We start from the raw sequence: 22,543 nt of genomic DNA, 5'->3' as shown, positions 1-22,543 counted from the left end.
TGTGGACTCAAACAATTTCACCCACCCCTCCGTCGGCATAGTAGATAACGAGTGAATTTTCTTTTTTCGGGTGAACTATTCCTTTAACTCTCTTAACTGTGCAATATTCATTTTGTCTGTGCAATACAACGGTTCCTGTGCAATCCATTCACTGTACATATTTTCTTCTTGTTTTTACACTGTGTAAACTCGTTTTTATTCCATTCATATTTTTCTATATTTATTTCTTTACACTAAACTATTATTATCCTTACACTTAAGTATTACATGTTACTTATTCTTACTTACTGATGCCTATTTTTGACTCTTTCTGCTGTAATATTGCAAATTTCCCCATCGTGGGACTCGTAAAGGATTATTTTATCTTATCTTATCTTACCACCGCTTTTGCAGAACAGCGGCCCCTGGTGGCTGGTGCTCTGAAGTGCACCGTTAGCTCTCCACTACTTAGCCTACCTGTGCACCTCGACACTTTAGCCATTGAGCAAACACGAGTGTGTGAGGTGAATGCGGCTCCACGCACAGGGACATGCTCTCACTGAGTTAAAACACCCGCCTCGCAGAGAAGCGTGGCTCCAGTGCACAGGGCAGCCCCGTAAGTCTGCGTCTCAAACGGATTCAAACGGGGTCTACGACCGTGTGCTAACGCTAGCTTACCGTTAGCAAAACACGGATAGCGGCTAGCAACACTAAGTGTCGCCGGCTGCACGGACGACAAGTACGGCTTCCACCGCGAGGCACAGCGCGGCAGCGACACAGTTTACACGCCCAGTTAGATTAGCTTAGCTCGGGCTTGTTGTTTCTCTAACATTAATGGGAGAGTGGTAATATACATGCTGTGTTTTATGTGGTCTGCTAACTCATATTAGCACAACTGGCTAGCTGGTCAGCGCTAACCTGACAGCTTCCAATGCTAGCCGGCTAACTCTATGCGAAGTGTACTGATAACTGGCCCACGGGAGCAGTGGTTTAAAAGGCTTAGCCTGCCGTTTCACGTTTGTTTAACAGGCAGCCATGTCGGGTGTTAAAAGGAAGATAGAAGGCAACGATCCGGATTATGAGGACGTCTCCCTGGTCCAGAGCAGCAAGAGAAACAAAGCGGCTGAACACGATGGTAAGTTCCTGCTCTGATTGAGCCAGTGCACCTGATTTACATGTTGTGGCAGCCAACAACTAACAATACAAACATGTGTGTTCATACTTTTAACAGCCCGAGAAGCAGCGGTGCAGAAGATCGAGACCATCATCAGAGAGCAGTTCTCTCTGGAGATGAAGAGCAAAGAGCACGAGATAGATGTGATCAGTCAGGTACCTGGAGGACACAGTCAAAGTGTCTTTTCTTCTTCTCATTTCCTACACACACTATGTCCGTGCAGTCCATCAGTACTGTGTTGATGCAGAGGATAGAGAAATGTCATTATTTATATGTTTGCTGTGCTATACAGAGTGTTTTGGCTCATTGTGTTTCATTGTTTTGCAGCGACTCAATGAAGCCAGGAGGATGATGGACAAGTTAAGGGCATGCATAGTTGCTAATTACTATGCCAACGCTGGGATAACAAAGCTCCCAGAGGTAAATCTCCATATCCAGGGGTTCAATATTGTTTTTGATGATTAAAAAACCTGCCCAGTCTTACAAGCATTTAGTGTTTACAGGTGCTTGTAGATGATGGTTATAATAATGGATATGACATGCCACCGTAAGCCCATTATAAAACAGAAACAATAGTTAGATACAACATCATAGTTTGATGATTGATTCAGTGGAAGTCTTTGCAGGTGTCATGAATGTGGGAGAACAGTGATTTCTTTGAGGATGCATTCTTTTAAGCTTGCACAGTTATGGCCACAGCAACTCTAGTACTAATCTGCTTTACCCAGTACATGCCTGTGTCATTTCTGTCCCAGCATGCCTCTAAGAGTGACACTGCAGTGCTGAACCATCCGGCCATCCGCCGCTTCCTGGAGTCCCCATCCCGGTCCTCTTCCCCTCTCAACCAGGGCTCCGAGACGCCTTCTCTGGCCCACTCAGAGTCCGAGTCCCTCTCACAGCAAGGAGAGGGATCTGAGAGGGATGTGGAGGGAGCGTGGAAAGAGGAAAGCAGCCGGCAGGAGCGCAGACCCGGGCGTAATACAGGCAAAGTAAGTTCAGTTGCTTCCTACTGGTTTTAATAGACAACATCACATCTTCCCAATCCTGGCCTCTCTCCATTGGCTCCCTGTTTTAGAATTGACATCAGAATTATACTAATCCATTTTAAAGCTTGCATTTGTCTGGCCCAAAGCTACTTATCGCAAATGTTGACCTCATATGAACCATGTTGCAGCCATAGATCCTCCTGTGGGGCTCTTTTCGTCATTCCAAAGTCAAGGCTCAAGTCTATAGGTGGCCGTGCTTTTGCCATCAGGGCCCCTCAGCTTTGGAACGACCTGCCTGAGGAGATGATGCTTGCAGATTCACTGACTTCTTTTAAATCACTTCTTAAAATCCTTTTTTATAGACCTGCCTTCATGTGATGTCGTCTTTATGTCTTTTTAATGTTTTATTGCTTTTATGTAATCTCGCCTTATTCTTTTATTGTTCCAATTCTTTCTATTTGTATTTACTGATTCACAGGATGCTGCCTTCTTATTGCTATATTTTTATTATTATTATTATTATAGATTACATTGTTGTTGGTTAGTTGGTGACTGTCGAGGGTGTCAGCATTCATCTTGCATCTTTTTACCTCTCGTCATGTCTGCTGTGTTCTCCATTATTTACCGCAGGACACTTTTGGTGTGCCATCATCTGTTGGAGCAGATCAGAGGGTGATCTACCACACGACCGGAGACGAGGCCTCTAGACTGTATGCAAAGAAGACCATTGTAGTGGGGAATGTATCCAAGTACGTAACCAGATTTTACTCATTCTGTCATCTCTCTGACTCAGTAGGTTGTAGCACAGGTCTTTTATATTAAGAGGTCCGGAGCCATACAACTGAAAGTTTTGGGATAAATTTGGCTTCGGACAAATATGATCACTATAAGCAGTTTCCACTGTACTAGAATTTTGTTGGGAGCTGGAGGTGGCACGAAAAATTTGACGGAGGCGACAGCCTAGCAATTCTCTATGCAGGGAAAAGGGATACTATTATTTCTTAAAGTAGAGAGATGCCAGGTGGCTTGTCTTAACATTTTGTGAGGGAATATAAAGATGAGGGTTTAAGTAAAAATTATGAATTAGTTATTTACTTATTGAAGTAGTTTTAACTTTTGTAGACTGTGTCTTTAGAGGAGTTGTTGTTAATCTGAGATGCAACTTCCAGGGTCTGTGTCCTTGCAGTCAAATTAGATGACGCTTTAGATGAACCGTACCATAGATTAGTGGTTTCATGATTCTACGTTTAAGCAGGTATATCTTTCCCTCAATAGATTTTTACTTGTTAATTGCACTATCTTTTTAAACTCAGTCTGTAAGTTGAATTTGTCTAGCGTGTGCCCGTGGAAAGAAGAGCTGAACCAACATCATCATTTTATTACAAGCCCAGGCTTGATGAAGGTGGAAAATGCCGTTTTACCCAGTTAATTTCTCCCTGGGAATAGATTTATCCACGTGACTGAGCATTCAGTTTAGTGTAATATAAAGCACGTTTAATAGTATTTTTGCCTTTGACCTTTGCAACCTGTCTTCCCTTATTACTCTGCTCGCCAATCTTTACTATATTTACTAGGACCTTTTTGTTCCTTTATAATCTTGCTTCCCCTCCTGCCAATCTTCTGTCTTTTTGTTATTTGAATTGTGTTAATCTCTTGGTTTTTAACCATCTTAAACAAACAAATGCCATTGCATTATCCCTCGTGTTTAATAAGTCTAGTTCTTTACCCCCTCTGGCTGTTTTTCCTTTTTGTCTATTACCCCCAGGTACATTCCCCCTGACAAACGCGAGGAGAATGACCAGTCGACTCATAAGTGGATGGTGTACGTCAGAGGCTCCAGGAGGGAACCCAGCATAGACCACTTTGTAAAGAAAGTCTGGTTCTTCTTGCACCCCAGCTACAAACCTAATGACCTCGTGGAAGTCAGGTTTGTGCCTGCCTCTCTGTTTTTCCTGTATGTCTGACACAGACAAAGAGTGTTTAATTGCTCCTCAGCCCTGCACGCATTTTCTCGTGTTGGCAGCACTCCTTACTTGTGGTAAATATTAGCGCTTGGGTGCTGTTTCATGCGGTAACCTCAGGCAACCACAGAAGTTACAGGCCAACTTGTTCCAGTACGATCAGTCTTGACATTTTTTCTAACCTTATGTTATAATTGTATGTCAGTAGTTTGCCCCACCTCTTTCCACACACCCTTGCCAAAATGAAGGAAGTGAAAAATAGTTGTGGATAATATCTGAATGCGTAAGAGACTCTCTTAATCATCAGATGATGTTTATATCAACGTTGAAGATACAAAACAGACTCACTATTAAACTGACTATTGTGAAAATCTTTTAGTAAACAGTGCCCCCTTGTGGATATTTGATGATTCAGATCATACAGCCCTGTCTCATCTCAATCAATTATAGCTGAATATTAAGTGCCGGTGGGTAGTGCTTATGCAGATTGGGGGCACACACCATTAGGTGGAGTCTGTGGACAAACCAGATTATACACACAGTGTAGTCTTTTGCAAAAACATGAGTCTTCAAGGCCTCACCTTTGCTCAGAGCACTGAGGTGTGAAGATCAGTATCGCTGTTAATTGGGAACTGAACTTTTGAAGTTCTGTGTTTTAATATGTGTAGTTTCTATCCTCCAAGGATTAAATTTTTCCCTCTGCTTCTGAATAAATTCTCTTTCATCAGTCAGCTGCAGCCTCCTGGCTGTTTCAGCTGACAGTGCGTTCATGTTGCTGTAGCAGCAGATCATAAGCTCCCCCCCGATTGACTCAAGTTTTCATTCCCAGTGAACCCCACATAGGCCCAGTGCTCTGTGACGACTTTACGCAGCCTGAATGTGAATGTAGATGAAATGATGAATGAAAGCAAGTAAAACAATCCACAGGCCTCATTCATAGAGTAAACTTGATTAGAAAAAGAATATGCATCTCTGTAAACATGCCCTTCTAAATACATGCAGTCGGATAAGTTTCTGCTCCGTGGGGATGAAAGCTTCAAAGGGGGAGAAGATGAGAGACTTTCAAGTCATTGATTTTTAGGAGTGAGTTGGATTCGAGGTTGGGATCTTAGTTTTTTTTTTTGCACTGATTGTAATTCATTCTCTATAGATTCTGTTCATCTAGATTTGACCTTACATTGAAGTTTTGAATGTGTCTTTTCTCAGTGAGCCTCCCTTTCATTTAACACGTCGCGGTTGGGGTGAGTTTCCTGTGCGGATCCAGATCCACTTCAACGACCCTCGCAACAAACGCATCGACATCATCCATCAGCTAAAGGTCAGACCGCATCATATGCAGATTAACTCAGCCTCGTATAGTCATGCTAATGTTTTATGAAATCCTTTATAACATGAGGCTGAATATAAAGCAACAAAGGGTATATTTGAAAGCAAAATATGAGTTCTAGTTTAGAAACGTATAGACTATTAAATCTCATGGGATCTTATGGTAGTTGTCAGATTTTTATTATGATGCAGTATTAAAAAATTCCTGTGACTTCATGACTCATCTGTCATAGTGATTTAAATCTAGCATATCCAGTTCATGGATTTAAGTTTAAGTTTTTTATTTCACCCTTTTTTCTTGGCCTACAGCTGGACAGAACATATACTGGGCTGCAGACACTGGGGGCAGAAACTGTAAGTTAATAAAAGTTCATTCTGTTTCCTGCGATGACTTGTCCTCACATCTCTTTCTCTGACGATGAGCTATATTTGTTCCAGGTGGTGGATGTGGAGCTCCTCAGGAACTCCCTTGGGCAGGACTACATCCCTCAGCCTGCTTCATCCAAGGTGATACACAGAGCGGCCAGCCCCACGTCCACCTCCTCCCTGCCCCAAAGTTACGGACGCTCCAGTTCGCCCGTGTCACATGATCCCATCATAGACAAAGGTACATCAGTAGAAACATTCAGCCTTTTTTTACATGACCATGAACAAGTAAATTCACATTTTAGCAATTAAATGTACTCTTTGCAATTTTTGATTATTAATAACTGTTTGTTTGTATCTTTCACGTGCATGATGATCCAAAGGCACACACACAAACATACAGGCAGCATAATACAGTCCTGCAGTGCTCTGACTCTATACCTGCCAAAAAATCATTGCACCAACAATGATTGCTGGTAGTAAACATGGATGTAAACATTGCAGGATTTAAAATGTTTTAAATTTGGCTGTGAAAATGTTCTATGAGGAAAGATTTCATTCAGAATATTAAATTATTAATTATTTTATTATATATTAATTGGAAAATCAGCAGGGTTCTCACTTGTTTTCATTTGTTTATTATTTCCTTATGTTTGTGTTGCATGTTAACCTATTTACTCCTGTTTTTACTGAGGCTTCTCATTTATACTTGTCAGTTTATGGGGACTCTCTGAAGGTAGGTAAATGGAAATGATATGTTAATAATTTAAAAACAAAGAATAATTTATGGAAAAGGTGGTTTGTATTAAAGTTGAATTAGTATGAGTTGTAATGCAGTGACAAGAGTTCGCTTATCACAGACGGTGTCGGTTTGATCCCGTCTGCTGTGGCTCATTTACTTTACCTGAACCAGATTTGAGCAGGAATCAGAGGTTTCACTTAATTCAAGAATTAGAATTCAAAAGATACTACATCTTACATCTGTAACTTTGTGACAAAATTCCCATCTCGACTTTAAATGAGGTTTACAGAGAGTAAAACTAAAATATACTTTCCCATTTCTTCCAAGGTTTCATTAAAACAGAGATGGGGAGACATGCTCACAGCTCAGCACTTGCAGCCGGTGAGCGCACCCCGACCCGACCAAAAGCCAGTGACAGGATCACCCTTGGTTCCCATAGCAACTCCGCCTTCCAGCCTATCACGGCAAGCTGTAAGATTGTCCCACAAGGACAGCCGCCCAGTCCTGCGGAGTCTCCTGGGAAATCGTTCCAACCAATCACCATGAGCTGCAAAATAGTTTCAGGTAACTGTCTCCATCCAGGTGCCATTTCACAGTGGCTCCACATGATGTCCCATCACTTTGCATATCTCCTTTGCCACAAATAAGAAGTTGGATTTTGTCACTTTAAATATAGAAAAAAGAAGAAATACTTGCTTGATGTTAAACTTTGTTAGTTTTAATATTGACACCAACATTCCATTTCTTGTATTTTAGATCCCTAGTATTGATGGTCATTCTTTACTTTGTCAAATTGTTTACAATGTGCGGTACATAAAAAGAACAGGACTTCTCACAAGCACCTCCAGGGTCACATTAACTGTTGTTGGCAAAAATTATGGAAATAGTTTCTCCCCCCTGTGACAAACTAAGAATTTAAATAATTTTTCTCCATAATGAGCTTCTCCAGATTAGCAAAATGGATGGTCACATTTTCAAATAAATGCCATGTAATCTGGTAAACAGAGTATAACAAATACATTCAATATATGCACATACACATATGTTTAACATAACCATTTTCATATCAGATTTCAGTGCAGGTGTACAAAGTTTAGGAACCCCTAATAAACCCATGTTAGATTTGATTTAGCATTAGTGTTGAGCCCGGGACTAAATATTGTGCATCACTCTTTTGGGCTTCTATCAAAACATATGATATTTGTGTCATGTTAAAGCTAAAATCATAAATATTCACTCAACTCTCATACATTGCTTTATTTTGCCTTAATCTCAACAAACACCCGAATCACTTTTGTACTTTTTTCCTGTGTACATTTGTTGTGAACACCCTTGAAGAGAATTATTGATCTAATAGCACGTGTACTTCCTCCTCCGCAGGATCTCCCATCTCCACCCCAAGCCACTCCCCACTGCCTCGCACACCCACCACCTCCACCCCTGTCCATAGCAAGCAGAACTCTTCGTCGGTTCTCAACAACCCTTATATCATTGTTGACAAGCCAGGCCAGGTGATCGGCATGGCTTCCTCATCCTCCGCCTCCACAGGTACACATCTCCTACTCTGTGTCAAAGTGCAGCTTGAAATCTGAAGTGGACCTGTAGCAAAATCAAAAATCAGTGTCTGAGTCACCCACATTGAAAAGAAAAAGCCGGCTGTGAAGAATGTGCGTTATAGCTGAACAGATGATGTACAATACCCTACATACTCCTTCCTCACTCTTTTTCCTCTATTTTTGTAGTTTTTTTTTTTTGTTTCTTGTCCTCCCTTACCCTTTATCTATGTCTTTGTGCTCCCTCCCTTCTGTCTTTTTCTCTGTCTCTCTCTGTCTCTCTCTTCCTCACCGTCTCTCTTTTGTCCCCATTTTGCACGCATAAAAAATGACGGCTGATGAGCCAGCTGGGTGGTTGCTGGATGCAAGGTTACCATGGTGACTGAGCTGCTGAGTTTCATGGCCAGATTAGGTGGATGAAACCACACTCGCATCAAGTTTTGTGCTGTTTAATTATCTGCAAAGATGATAGTTCACTGTCCAGTCAAGCAAATGTCGTGTGTGTGTGTGTCACCACATCATGGAGCGGAGTCATCTCACATCACCAAGGCTGCTGCATTTACTTCCTCAATTCGTCAATATTCCTCTTAGGACCTCTTTTCCTTACGCCCACTCAGCCACTCCCACACTTCCTCCACAAATGCACAGCTCAACCAGATCTGGCAGCAGGGCAGGAGTGCGAATAAGTACTCTTTTTATCAAGCTGGATGAGGTTGATGTGGGTGTTGAGGCTGATTCACCAATCCTGGGATAAAAGAAATTGAAATGGTGTCTGTAAGGAGTGGAACTATAGCAGTGCTCACCTTCAACACCCACAGAAACCGTCACCTCGCTCCACAGTGGCCTTGATCCTTTTTGAAAGAATGGCAGGATCTGAAGTGAGTAATCATCAGTTCAACTCTATGTGTTTGTGTGTATATTACTTCACAGGAAGCCCCTCGGCTAAACAATCTGCTGCTCAAGGCACTCGCTCTCCGGCCCCTAAAGTTCACACAGGCACCTTCCTCTCCTCAGGGGTGAAGGTGAGTTGATAATCTTAGTGGTTTAACATGAATCCTTCTGAGCTCAAACTTTGTAACTGATATGTCCCCTTCCCACTTTGAGTATAGTCTATCCCTGTAGTATCTGTGTCTTTAACAAAGCAGCGTGGTATAAATAGTAGGCCAGGGTGCTATCTTCAGCATATGTGAGTGCCTTGGCAAGCTGTTTAAATGGGACATTACTCTGAAGATGGGAGGATGTGCAGGAAGCTTTGCAGAGACAATTGCACAGTTCTTTTTCAGTCAGTGTCAATACCCTGCTGTAAAATCCTCCCACTCCCACACATCATCACATCATCCCATCGCCATCTTCAAAGATCAACATATGATTACTTTGAAAACTTCTTTTATGTCATAGTGACACTCTGATCCACTCAGACTCAACAGTCTGTAAGCTGCTGGTTTCTTCTGTAGTTCTAAGGACCAGGGCAGATGGGGACAGATGGGGAACATAAAACATCTCCTTAATGAATAAATTATGTTGCTGATTTTCAAAAAATCTCTTCCCGCTGCTTACTGTCTGTATCCTGTTGGAAAAAAATAAGGGGATGTTAATTTGCAGTAATTTTTTTTTTTATCATATTAATACTGAATTTCTCTTTTTTTCTTTTATAAAAAACTGATTGACACCAAATAATTATCTACAACCTTTTGAGGTTACAAAACACAGGAGCCTTCATGTTGCAATCCTCTCCATGTGCACTCACTTCTTGTGCAGGTTATTATCAAGCAAGAGCCAGGGGAAGTTTCAACACAGCAGCAGCAAATGGTTTCCACAGTAACCAGCCAGCAGCAACCTGCTGCTACAGCAGCACACCAGTTTGTCGCAGTGAAGGGAGGTCACATGATCTCAATGTCGGCCCAGAAACAGACAGGAGGGGCCACAGGGGCCACATCTAGCAAGGTCAGTGTCATGCCAAAAAGCATTCCAATGTTTGTATGTTAACAGTGATATACATGTGTTATCAATAGTCACCATCATTCACCAGGTAACTTTGGCACTCTCCTTATTTCTAGATGTTAGGTATTCCTGTTACCTCAACACTTCAGTCCGCAGTCAAACAGGTGGCTATCAGCAGTGGACAGATTCTGGTCGCCAAGGGCAACCCCTCTGTCTCCAAGGTGATGGGTGGGAAGCAGGTTTTGGCTCAGGGAGTCGCTAAAGCCATTGTAAGTGGAGCCAGTGGCATCCCTGGTCAGCAGGCTGCTGCCAAGGCGGCTGGAGGTTCAGGTGGCAAGAGCGGAGGTCAGAGTTCACACACAGACAACATGTATGATGTACAGGTCATGCTACAGCTGCACAATTGATTTTGAATGATCTGCACGATATGAAACACACTTTATGTTTTTTCGATATTTTATTTTAATGTTTTGGCAATATAACAAAGAACAAACAAATGCATACAAAATACAAAAAGTACCCAGACAACGTCCTGGGTTCCCAAAACTAGTCCTGGGTGGAAAACATCCAGAACATCAGTCGGTGTGTAAGATAAGAGTTTGCACAGCACATAGATGGATAAAACATATTTATTCTGTTATTATAGCCTTTTGATGAGGAAATGTCTTGACTTTTCTTTCTGTCTTTATACGTCCACAGTAATGGCTACTCTTCAGCTGCCAGCTAACAACTTGGCCAATCTGGCCAATTTGCCTCCAGGCACCAAACTCTACTTGACCACCAACAGTAAGAACCCGTCAGGAAAGGGAAAGCTGCTCCTCATTCCGCAGGGAGCTATCCTCCGAGCCTCCAGTGCCGGTGAGTTATGCATCCAGTATAAATCCTTTTAGATGCAGACGTTTGGAAAGAACTTTGGTGTCAGACATTAGTCATTCAGCCACATCCCTTCTTCGTTCTGTTTTTAGTTCACAAACTTGACGAGCTCTAAGAAATGTAGGGTTTTAAGACTGGTGACAGAGTTTCTCTCACTGCAGATATGTCCCTCTTTATAACATAATGCTCCACACTGTATTTGTGCCAGCAATACACATAACATGAACGAGCGGAGCATTTGTTCAGGGTTTAGGTTTGGTCGTGTCGGACACTTGAAGAAACTGATATACTTCATCAGACATGCAATAGAGAGATGGGTTAAATCTTACTAGTGAAGCAACATGGAGGTTAAAATCAACCCTTTAACAGAAGAAGATACTCAAGATACAACCCAGATATAAAGTTCTTAAAATTATACATTCTCCACTTTAAAAATGTAATTTCGAAAAAAGAAAATCATTGACTTTAATTTGGGCCTTTTATGGCTATTTGATTTCAGAGTGAGAATGGGGGTTCTTGTTCAGCTTCTAATTTCTCGCTTTATATCATTTCTAAGCAGGAATCTAATATCCTACAAAACCCGAGGAAATGAACTAGATTGGATTCAGTTGATTAATGAGCTTGATGGTGTCGGTGACTCAGTATCCAGGGCTTCTAAAACAAAAGTCTTGGACCCCTGACATTTTCCTCCGGCTCCGTAGGTCACACACATCTGTATTGAAGCTCTTGTTGCTCTCGGCTCATCTTAAAGTTTTTGAAAAGTAAAAAGCCCACTACTGAAGTGACCCTACAGTTTGAAGCACACTGGTGACAGTTACAGATTTTGGCTGCCGCACTACCTTCTGGACAGTGAGTCAGTTGTAGTCATCTGTTTCATTCGGCAGAGTATTTAATGTGTAATGCTGCGAGCTAGAATCACTCAGTGAGATTAAAGAGATTTAGCAGCATCTGAAATATAGATCTAAACCAACATTACTCTGCCTCGCCCTGCTTTGGAATCATTTATCATGAATATGCTTTTACCTATTTGATTTTACACACATTAATAAATAGAAGATGATCTGTGTTTTTGGATAAACAAGGACAGATTTGTTTATGAGATTAGAGACTGACGTGTTTCTGACTGTCTGTAATTTAGGTCAGCAGTCGCAGAGCAGCTCGTCTGCAGGCGCTGGGGGCTCTCAGACCTCCTCCTCTTCCTCTTCGAGCAGTCTGCCTTCCAACCTCTCCTACACGTCCTACATCCTCAAACAGACCCCACAGGTGGGTGGAAATGCATTAATGCTATAATAGAAAACTTGCTCTGGTATAAAAGTTTTCTCTTTGATGCCTTATTTATTTTTGCTTTACAGAACATTGTTATTTAATTGCCAACATAAAGATGCTTTACACATCATGCATTTAATACGCATCAACACAGTCATGAAAAGGTGTATTTACAGTTTGCTCCTCGTGTTTCTTTTCCTGCGCTAATCTCAGTATTCTTGTATTGTAGTCGGGAGGTTGATCCTGGTGGGTTTTTAATTAGAAACATTCATTACAGCATCATTGATCCTGTAGTCAGGTTTAGAACCGACTGTGCATATGTGCCAACAGCATAAAATCCCCTTGTCTGCAGAGATTTCACAAGTTTAAATTATGTTTCTGGGCTGTGTTTCATGTTAATTATCTATATTCAAGGTTAATTTCAGTGTTGTCTATCACTCATTTATTTTGTACATCTACCTAAACAGCTAAACTGTGTATACAAAACACACACACACACACTAATGAATTGATTTTAAGGAAGGCTAATGCATTTTATATAAGCTAACACATATAAAGGATGAAACAGCTGAAGCAGTAGAAGCATTTTAATGCTTAGAATAGCAATATACCTAATCTACCATTTAGTGTGACATGAGGTGCATTATAATCCTACCTTTTTAAGATTTTTTGTTTGAAAGGGGCAGTTTCTGCTTTTGTATATGTGTTTGTTCAATGTGGAATGGTTTATCTAGCTGAATTTATACCATGACAATTCCACTGACTGCATTGAATCTAAGTAATACGTTATTGGATTGCTACCTCATGCTAATCACTGTTTATCCATTTTTCCTAGGGTACATTTCTGGTCGGTCAACCGGCGCAGGGTTCAGGGAAGCAGGGGGTTTCCAGCTCGGCGGGTCACGCAGCATCATCTCCAGCGACTGTTACCCAGCAGGCCATCCGGGTAACAGCTGGACAGAAGGCAGCCATTCTGGCTCAGGTCAGTATTAAGAGCTACAAGCAGTATCTGATGCTAACTGACAACTTCGTGGGGTACAATCACTAAGGATCCAGCTTCAAGTTTTTTGCACTTGAATGCCAGCTTTGGTGTTTGCCAGCACTTTAGTCCCAACTGAGCTGCCCTGGCTCTCCTGTTTTCTCTTCACACTGAAATATCTTTTAAACCTCATTCTTGCTTACTGCTGCACATTGTCTTTTTTAAACTAATGCAGTATGTGACCAAAATATGCTTATAACATGACACAACACTTATTCTTGTTATTTGATTGTATCAGTGTTGATGAACCAAACAGATGGTTGGAAGCTTTTCCACTTTTTTGTTGTTTTTGGCACTTAAATTTAGATATTAACTGGTTTATTTTTAAACTAACTGAAGAGCTATTGCAAACTGCAGTTTCCTGTCATACAAAGTGAATGTGTGGGTCGTTGAAACTGTGAAGGGCTTGTCCAGTAGCAGCTGGTGTTGGCTTTACTCACCCAAGTGCTGCTTGGCTGGAGGTCAAGTCCCCTCATGTAGTTTTATTCTGTCTCACTTTATATAACAGCACAGTAGCCGTTGTCATTTTTAACCATCTTGCTCTGCAGGCTGTTTGCAGAGTTCATATAGCCACAGTCTGTTTAATACAATTAGTCTTGTAATTGTGTTATAATGTAGATTATTGTTACGGTTTCATAAGTAGAAAGAAAATTCACATCCTATTCACAATGATCTGAATTTTCTGCCCTTTCTTTTGCTTCCCTTGACAGTTTTACCATGTTCATTGTCACAATGAGTTTTGTAAAAGTTTGTCTATGACCGACAGGTGGTTGGCAGCTCCCAGGGCGCACAGGTGAAGTTGTCAGATGGCTCCGTTAAGACGGTAACAGCAGCGGCAGCGGGTCATTTGTCCAAGCCGGGGACGACCACATTGAGGATGACAGGCGGAGTCATCACTGCTGCTAGCTCCACCCCCAGCTCTGTCAGCGCTGCAGCAGCGGGCAGCCAACAACAGGCGAGTTTCACAGTCCTCATATTTTTTTGTTTTATTCTGCCTGACAGCTGTTCTCTTTTTAAATGTAATGTAAAAAAAACAAACAGCAGTTGCATTAAAATTGACATGAAGCATTTTGTCATGCCTACAAACTACATTCATTAACTAGTCGATGTGGGTTAATATATAATATTTACATAAATATTTATTGTTATTTATATTTAAGCTATATTTCCCAATTGCCAAAACAATTGGTTTAAAAGTTTTTGTAACTTGAGTATTCATTTCATGGAGAATTTAAGTACATACCTTCGTGTTGTGGCTTTATGTGTAACAAGCAGGTGGTTTCTTTTGTATGACGAAATATACCACTTGAGTTAAATTTTGGGTTAAAGCTGTAGTGATGCGGCATTTGCCACTGCAGTATGAATACATGTAAAACAGGAGTGATCCAGTGTGGCTGCAGTGGCAATGTCATCAGTGTATTTGTCAGAGAGAGCAGAGTGTGAAGAGCCCTAAGCTGTTCATCAGCACCGGTCTGGGTGATTACAGCTTCAGTCAGTGGCCTCATTAACTTGAGAAATGGAAACTTCCTTCAGGCTCAAACACGTGAAAACAAACATGTTTCCAGTATGTAGCAAACTGAGAAAACTAATCAATGCTCTATCAGTGTTGACAGTAGGGCTGGACGACATGGCAAAAAATAATGTCAAGATCAAAATGCTTCTATCATCTCTGTGAGAGAACACTGACTCTTTTGTCTTTGTGAATTCCATAAAACTAGTGACCTGATCGGAACAGCTCACTGTCCCAGTTGCACAACACTGGAAAACAAATGTGGACATAGCAGAGAAAAGACAGTAAACACCAAGTGAAAAGTTCAAACACAGACTATTTCTTTTTCCAGCACTCTTTTCCTTTATATTCACTGAAGTCCAGCTTTAAACGGATCTTCACAATGGCTATTATTATTTACACAAGCACTATTGTGCAACTACAAAGAAGGTAATATGTTTAGCCTATAACAAAAAAAGTATTTTCAATGTAAAAATGAAAGTTGATACTCAAACAAATAGGAACATTTTTGAATGAAAGATTGTTATTTGACCCTTGCCATGTATAAACATGGAACACACAGTAATGACCCAGTTTGTCTTTTCAGACACCGAGTGACTGTTTCTGTTTACTTCCTGGTTAACAGCTATGTTTTCCTGTAATCTCCACGCAGGCTGCCGAAGGTGGGAAGTCTGCGCCTCAGCACCACTCGCTCCTGGTGGCAGCCAACCAAGCAGCAGTAATCAGTGCAGCTAAGAGCGCCAGTGCTGCTGCTGCTGCCGCTGCTGCTGCTGCTGCCGCTGGTGGGGGCAGCCTGTCAAAGACAGCCGTGGCCACTTTGGTCAAGGGTGCTGGCAACTCTGCCACAATGACAAAGAGTGCAGCTGGTTCAACTGGAGCTGTGGTAACAGTTGCCAAAGGCACTGCTACGATGCCGGTCATCAGCATGTCCAAGGGTGCAGGAGTGGGGACTGTGGTTGGCGTGCCAAAGAGCAGCAGCACGTCATTGGTCACAGCAGCCTCACTAGTCAGCGGGATGGCAGCCGGAGGAGGGAAGACTGGTGCAACTCTCTCAGGTAGATACAGAGAAACCTCACACTGCATCAGTCACCTGGTTCCAATGTACAAGTTAGATAATATTAACTAATGAATTGCTCTGTATTTTGAATTATTTTGTCCAGGTATGCTGAAGATCCACTCTGGAGGTTCCAGCTCTCAGCAGACGGTTTTAACCATCCCCGCCAACCAGCTCAAACAGCTGGGGGTTGGCACTGGGTCTGGAGGGATGCAGACCATTCTCATGCCTGTTGGAAAAGGTAGGTATCTGCAATTACCATGAAAAAGACAACAAGTGAGGATTGCAGATACAAATACTGGGTTCTCAACATCAAAATGACCACATCTAATTGTAGCTTAAAGGAAATATCAGTGGTGTTTTACTAAAACATGAAGCTTCATTGGTATTGATTGTTTTGTCGGTTTGCCACATCTTTTACAGCAAGTGTTGAGATAAAGCATGCCTCTCTTCTAAATTACTTTAGAATTGAAAGGATGAATTTGCAAACAGTAACTTTATTCAGTTCATCTTTCTGAAGATGAGTTTTTCGATTCATATGGCGACATCGAGTTTGAGAGAGCTTCTGTACGACCCATCTTCTTCCCTTCTCATTTTTCACTTAACCTTTAAGCCTGTTTGTCTAATGGCCCATCGATCCATCCTGAGTGTGCGTTTTCTTCTCTGTGTAGTTGTGCCTAAAGGCACAGTCTCCACTACTCCCTCCTCCGCTTCTTCCTCCTCCTCTTCCACCAACCCTGGAGCAGCTGGAGCTGGAGCCTCCCCAAGTCCTGCCATCCAGGCCTCCCCCTCCCTTGCTCTGCCCCTGGCACAAGGTGAGAGGGGTCCATCCCCTCCCCTCCTTTATTCCCAACCAATTTTTCTTTGTTTGGATGGGTATCATTGGAAAAGCTTTCGTACCAGTGGTAGCACAGACTCTGTTACTGATACCAAATTTTACGAGTTTATTTTATTGAGTACAACATTATAGAATTTACCAACATATGTTCAGACAGTCTTTCCCATTAACTATCTAGACTGTAGCTGCCCACCATATTCTAATGTTTCCCGCCACAATTTAATAATGAACACAAAATATTTTTACTCTTCTCATAATAATGTAAGTTAGTGTTTTGCTCCGTAGATTCCTTATAAAACTATCTACCTGCACTAGCACCACGGAATGAGTCAGCTCTGTGGGAAACACTGGTTAAGATTAAATTCAATGTGTTCAATATAAATAAACAGCAGAACTTTAGAACACATTTCTGCACAAAAATATTGACATTTCTCATTATGTGATGACAGAGAACAAGTAAGTAAACAAGAATCTGCTGCAGTGTTTGTCACCAATGTTCAGTAAGTATTCAGTGCTTGGTGCTTTAGACTCTTTTGGTCTTTGATGGAGGTTTTAAGGTTTATTTCCCATCTACGCACATTCTTCTCATCACTGTCTTTTCTCTTTTCATGTCAGTCTCAGTGTTTGAGTTTAATGAAATTAACTTGTATCTCCCTCTCTCTCTGCTGCTGCTACAGTGAAGACAGAGCCAGGTGCCAGCACAGCTGTCACAGTGGGTCCATCTCCGCCGGTGACTGCCCCTGTCCCCACATCTGTTCATGTTGCCTCGGCAGCCACCACCGTCAAGCAGGAACAAGGGGCGGACAACTCTTCGCACGACCTCATCAAGTAAGCACGAGAAAGGGTCACGATGCCACAATCGCAAACAGTCTATGATTAATTCCTAGATGGACGGATCATTTACAGTTTCTTTAGAGAAAAGGTACAAAGCCAGAAACACATTTTTCTCACTGACAAAGCCATCACTGAATTTGTTTTACTACTTCAGTGTTATCATCCATTTTTCACTTTTTAAACTGATTTCTCTGTGAAAATTAGTGGGACCTGATTTATTAGAGCCATATTTCTACTGGAGTATTAATGAAGGGTTTTAGGAACACTTTGCCATTTCTCTGGATATTTTCTCACACTACATCTGACCCCTGTGATTTCCTCCTCAGCACTGAGCACATAGAGACCATGATGCAGCTGCTGACAGCTGTGGTGAAGAGGTTCCCTCTGATTGTGGCAGAAAAGAGTAAGTGAGCTTGCCTTCCATCTGTTGTAATCAACTCCAGATATAAAAACAGACTGAGAGCTAATATACTTGTTTTGTTTGTTTGTTTAGCTGAAGACTCCCATCCGTTCTGCGCCTCTTCAACAGAACAGTATTATTCCTGGAATATCGGGAAGCGCAGAGCATCAGAGGTAACTTTCTTCTCTCTGCTATTCTATTCTATTCTATTGAAATGAGGGTTACAATTCAAACTCAGTGCTGCATAGCCTCAGTATGTGAAAGTCCTCTCAGTGGAAATGTGCATTCATTGTGAAAACAATCTTGCTGAGAAAAAGAGAAATAGTCAAAATACTTATGTACACATGTTTAAACACATGTTGTACACATGTTTAAAACATTACTGATCATTACACATCTTTGCTGTGGTTTGAAAAGACAAAGCATTATCTTGAACATGTTCAGTATGACAAGTTATTATCTCAGAGTGACGGCACCCACTTACGATTTCCTCCGCTCCAGATTCCAGGATGAGAGTGCCTATAATGTCAGTAATAATTTGCAGTGTTTGCACTTTTGTTGTCTGTGTAATCTGTCTCGGTGCTCAGTCCTGACTCTGCGAGATTTCTGTTTGCCTTGCGTCTTCCTGTCTTATCAGGTCCGATGTGCGTCCCGGGCTTTTTATCTCCTCTCATCTCTTCCTAATGGGTTCATCTGGAGCTCATAAACACCAGCCCGTGTATAAGCTGTCTGTTCTCTTTCCTCACAACTATAAATGGTTCTCAGACGAACCCAGAAATATCATGGATATTTATATCTACCGGTCGCTAATTTACATGAGGGGAGAGGGGACTCAAAGCTCATCATTATACAGTGCTATCACAGGGGAAGAACGGCTGCAAGGCACTGTATGCACACCAAGTCTTGCCAGCCACAACATATTTATCTGTGTCACTTTGCAGATTTCAGGGCTTTTAGACCGAATATAGGTTTGCATAATATCGTCTGGCATGTTTTGTTGTAGCTTCAGCGAGCAGTGGCAGTGAAGCGGGTTGTCCAGGACGTGTTGGACCGCTCGCCGCGCCTGCAGGCCCTTACTCCGCCGAAGACAAGAGAGGTGGTGCAGTGGTGCAGGCAGAGGGGTTACACGCCGCCTGACCCCGAGCCCCAACGCAAGAATGATGACGAATCCATCGAGGACATCCTCACGCAGATAGATAATGAGCCTGGTGAGTGTGTGGGTTTTGGGGCAAAGCCTCTGAAGGAGGATCATTTACTTTTTCCCATTTTTTTTTTTGCGATTTCACTGTTGACTCCTCTGCTTACAGCTGCTCAAAGTGGATCAATATTTCCTCTTCAGCGTTGCATGTGTAGGCGTAGTGCTTCTGCAGTTACCAGTCAGTTCAGCGATGTGTTTGCAGTCCAGTTGGGTGTGAGGGCGGCCAGTGTGCAGCCTCAGTGTTTTTGTTCAGCTGTGTTGTATTTACAGGGAGTTCTTATTAATTTTGTCTGTAAGGGTTGAGAGTCGAAGCTGCAGAGCTCAGTGAGTCACACACTTGCCTGAGCGAGACAATATGATAATCTGTTTGTGTTCTCCTTGTCTCTCCTCTCACAAATATCTTGAATTTATAATTGTCAGTGTTTAATCGATAAAATGAGCCGATATTTTTCCACTTTGCTATAAACATACAGCCAAACAAGGAGAATCTGCTATCTGACTGAAGTGCTGAAGCACTTGATGTTTCTGTGCTGTGTTAAATCACCATGTGGATGTGTCCGCAGAGTGCCCGTCAACCCTAAGTAGCTGCGACGAGCTGGTGTCGCGGCTGGAGCAGATGCAAGCTCTGCTGAAGACTGAACCAGAGGAGGCAGACGACGAAATAGTCGACATCGTCACCATGGTTCCACCCTGCCAGAAACTAAAGGTCAAAGAAGAGGAGCAAGAAGCTGACGCAGAGCCCAAGTTCTTCCTTGGCCCCTGCGTGTCTGCCCAGTTTGTCAGTGATGCAGCTCAGCAGGTAGGTTGACCAGTCTGGGGTTTTCATTTGTAATGGAAATACATGCTGCACCATTTTGTTCATTTTAATGTGATGACTCCTGTGTGTCTCTCAGATTGGGGTGAACTTCCAGCCGATCGAGGTGGAGAAGAACGTGTTCGCTCCATTAGTCGAAACCATGATTCTGAAGGTCGGTCCCTTTTCAGTTTCGCAAAAGGAAATAAAAAGTCGTCCAATTACAGTAGCTCATCATAATCTTGACATACCCTTGACTTGATTGATGAATATACAGTATGTATGAGATGTACACCTACACAGTGTCTGTATCAGACAGTGGGTTTCTTTGTGACTAATGATGAAAATGTGTGTGTGCTGACTACACTGCAGGCGACAGAACAGTTTGCCAGTGACGTCCTGAGAGAAGCTCTGGCCGGGGCCTACGCCAAATCCCCTCAGAACAGGTCAGCTCTGGTGTTTTCTCTCACTAACATGCAACCTGCACAGTGCTCCATCTTTCACTGTATACATTTCACTGTATCTCAGGCTTATCTAAACTACTAGTTACTACTGCTACTCAGATTATACTTATCAAAAAGTGATCAGTAAATTGTATTGAATGAATAGATATTATTATTGATCCAAAGAATTTACAGAAACTTAAATTGTTTAATTATTGTCGGATAAGGTTTTACTTTTCTGAATTTGATTAATACTGTAGATACAGACATAGACATTGGCCAACCCTACTCTGATTGAATTGATTCAGAGCTGAAGAACCATGAAAACAAATTATTCCGATGATCACTGATATCTGAACATGTCTGAAACATATTTCCTCTGTGTTGAGCTTTGATTTCAATCCTAATCAAGGTCCACTTTTTTTATTTTTTTATTTCCAGGGCTCCCAGAGAGATCTCAGCCATGAACATCCACCAAGCGGTCAGTAGCATCCCCACCTGTGACTTCCTCACCAGCACACACATGGGTTACCTGTCTAAGGACAACTGACTGACACTGACTGGTAACTGACACCGGCAAAGATGTGAGGACTGCTTATGACAGAGCGGCTCGACACGTTGATCTGACAGCTCCACTGTGAATATTCACACCTGGATGTGGTCCTGTTGCCTCAGGTTGTGCAGTAATAACTAACGTAGTTTATTCATTAACTTGATCAGAGAAGGGCTCAGTTTGCTTCTCGCAGCAGCAGAATAACAAACGTCTCAAATACTGCGGGTATACTGTAACGTTTCACCCATAATGTGTGGAGGGAAGCGGCCCTCTGGGAATCCTGTCATTTGATTTTGAGAGGCTGATGGGCTCTTGCTTACCTCAAAGCAGGATTATTTTTAATGCTGAGTTGTTCCCTGCCAGTCGTTGGGGAAATGAAGCCTGAGTGACGTACAGGGCTGAATAACAGCATCAGACAGCTGTCCCCGCCTTCATTCTTCATCCTGCTGTCACGTCCCCTGGACTGGGAACAAGATTCATTTTACCAGCAGACGTGAACCACAGATTTACAGCGAGTTGGAAACACTAATGAACACCTGAGTGTCGGCTCTCTCTATCTGTCACTCTGATAGTAATGTCTGGAGGGTGGCAAAGCAAACGGAGAGATCCTTCCAAAAAGTGCCATTACCATGGCAACCATTTATCCATCATTACGAACATCTCTGTGTTACCTGGCTGAGGTACATACACATACAAGAAAAACACAAACATGCAGGAAGTGACTGTTCTCTGAGGGAGAAGAAATTCATGTTTCACATTTCTAAAACCTAGTTCTCATGTCAGGTTATATTCTAATGAACAAATCATTATGAATTCAACACACCAGTATTTATCTTCTGTTTATCATGAACCAGCTTTCATAGTCTGTTGACGTGCTTTTAAGTGTTAAACAACCACAATATGTCTGTCATGTAATGTGCACAGTGTATGTGACCAATATGAAATGGATGTTTTCAAATCTTCTTTTATTTTTGTATCTAATATCGACACCTGCAATCAGCAATGCCCTAACTGTGTGTGTGCGAGCGAGCGTGCGTGTTCTAGTTATTACTCATGTTGTGGGGACCAAAATCTGTTTACACAGTCACACTATGGGGATTTGTCTTTCTGGACGAAAAGAAAATATCCATAAAATCAATCATTGAATTTTAAGATGAAGACATGTTTTAATGTTAGAGTAAGGTCTGGTTCAGGTTAAGCTAGTTGTAGTTCTAGTTAAGGTTACAGTAGGTCTCCACGAAATGAGCTGAAGTCAATGTAATGTCCTCTGAAGTAGTGGAAACGTGTGTTCATGTCTGTGCCCACGTGTGTGTGTGCGTGTGTGTGTGCGTGAATTAATGAATTTGACAGTAATTGAGGCTCGTGTGCGTTTTGTTGGCTGATATTCTGCTGGTAATTCTGTTTAATGTGGAGCTTTTGCATTTTGTTAATGTGTTTGGGCCGAGTGGTTGTGATGCCTTTTAAACCACATTAGTGTAGAAGATAATCCAAACACTGTATTTTCATGTTGCAAACCAAAAAACATAATCAATATTCTTGTAATAAACGGAGAGAAACTACTGTTGAATAATGATTATTTATCAAACTTAACTTGTGTTGAACCTGTTTTTTTTTTTGTTTTTTTTAAAGACAATGAATTGAAGAATCTCTGATTTTAGATGCTGATAAAAACATCGACTTTTACGTGACCTGTGGAATAACAGCAGCTAAATGG

General features: G+C 41.9%; 1 protein-coding gene across 2 annotated transcripts; it reads left to right on the top strand.

Annotated features, from left to right (window-relative positions):
- The first annotated feature begins 414 nt into the window (after positions 1–414).
- On the top strand, positions 415–22,388 carry yeats2 (YEATS domain containing 2). Of its 2 annotated transcripts, XM_035170346.2 has the most exons (30): positions 415–595; positions 1,009–1,114; positions 1,211–1,308; positions 1,481–1,573; positions 1,909–2,142; positions 2,770–2,888; positions 3,905–4,066; positions 5,307–5,418; positions 5,736–5,780; positions 5,865–6,033; positions 6,862–7,098; positions 7,915–8,082; positions 9,018–9,109; positions 9,846–10,031; positions 10,145–10,373; positions 10,728–10,886; positions 12,040–12,164; positions 13,003–13,149; positions 13,973–14,161; positions 15,369–15,771; positions 15,877–16,011; positions 16,442–16,585; positions 17,286–17,436; positions 17,769–17,845; positions 17,936–18,015; positions 18,846–19,050; positions 19,604–19,839; positions 19,934–20,008; positions 20,206–20,279; positions 20,718–22,388. In XM_035170346.2, the coding sequence occupies exons 2-30, from the start codon at positions 1,015–1,017 to the stop codon at positions 20,824–20,826; spliced, it is 4,353 nt and encodes a 1,450-aa protein (XP_035026237.1). In that variant the 5' UTR covers positions 415–595; positions 1,009–1,014; the 3' UTR covers positions 20,827–22,388. The 2 variants fall into 2 exon arrangements, with proteins under 2 accessions (XP_035026237.1, XP_035026238.1); XM_035170347.2 differs by lacking the exon at positions 16,442–16,585 and having other exon boundaries at positions 416–595.
- Positions 22,389–22,543: the final 155 nt, after the last annotated feature.

Source organism: Hippoglossus stenolepis, chromosome 11 (assembly GCF_022539355.2).
Source record: "Hippoglossus stenolepis isolate QCI-W04-F060 chromosome 11, HSTE1.2, whole genome shotgun sequence".
In the NCBI taxonomy this organism is placed as follows: Eukaryota; Metazoa; Chordata; class Actinopteri; order Pleuronectiformes; family Pleuronectidae; genus Hippoglossus; species Hippoglossus stenolepis.
The sequence above is the reverse complement of the archived record's forward strand: the minus strand, read 5'-3'. Positions and strand labels throughout refer to the sequence as shown.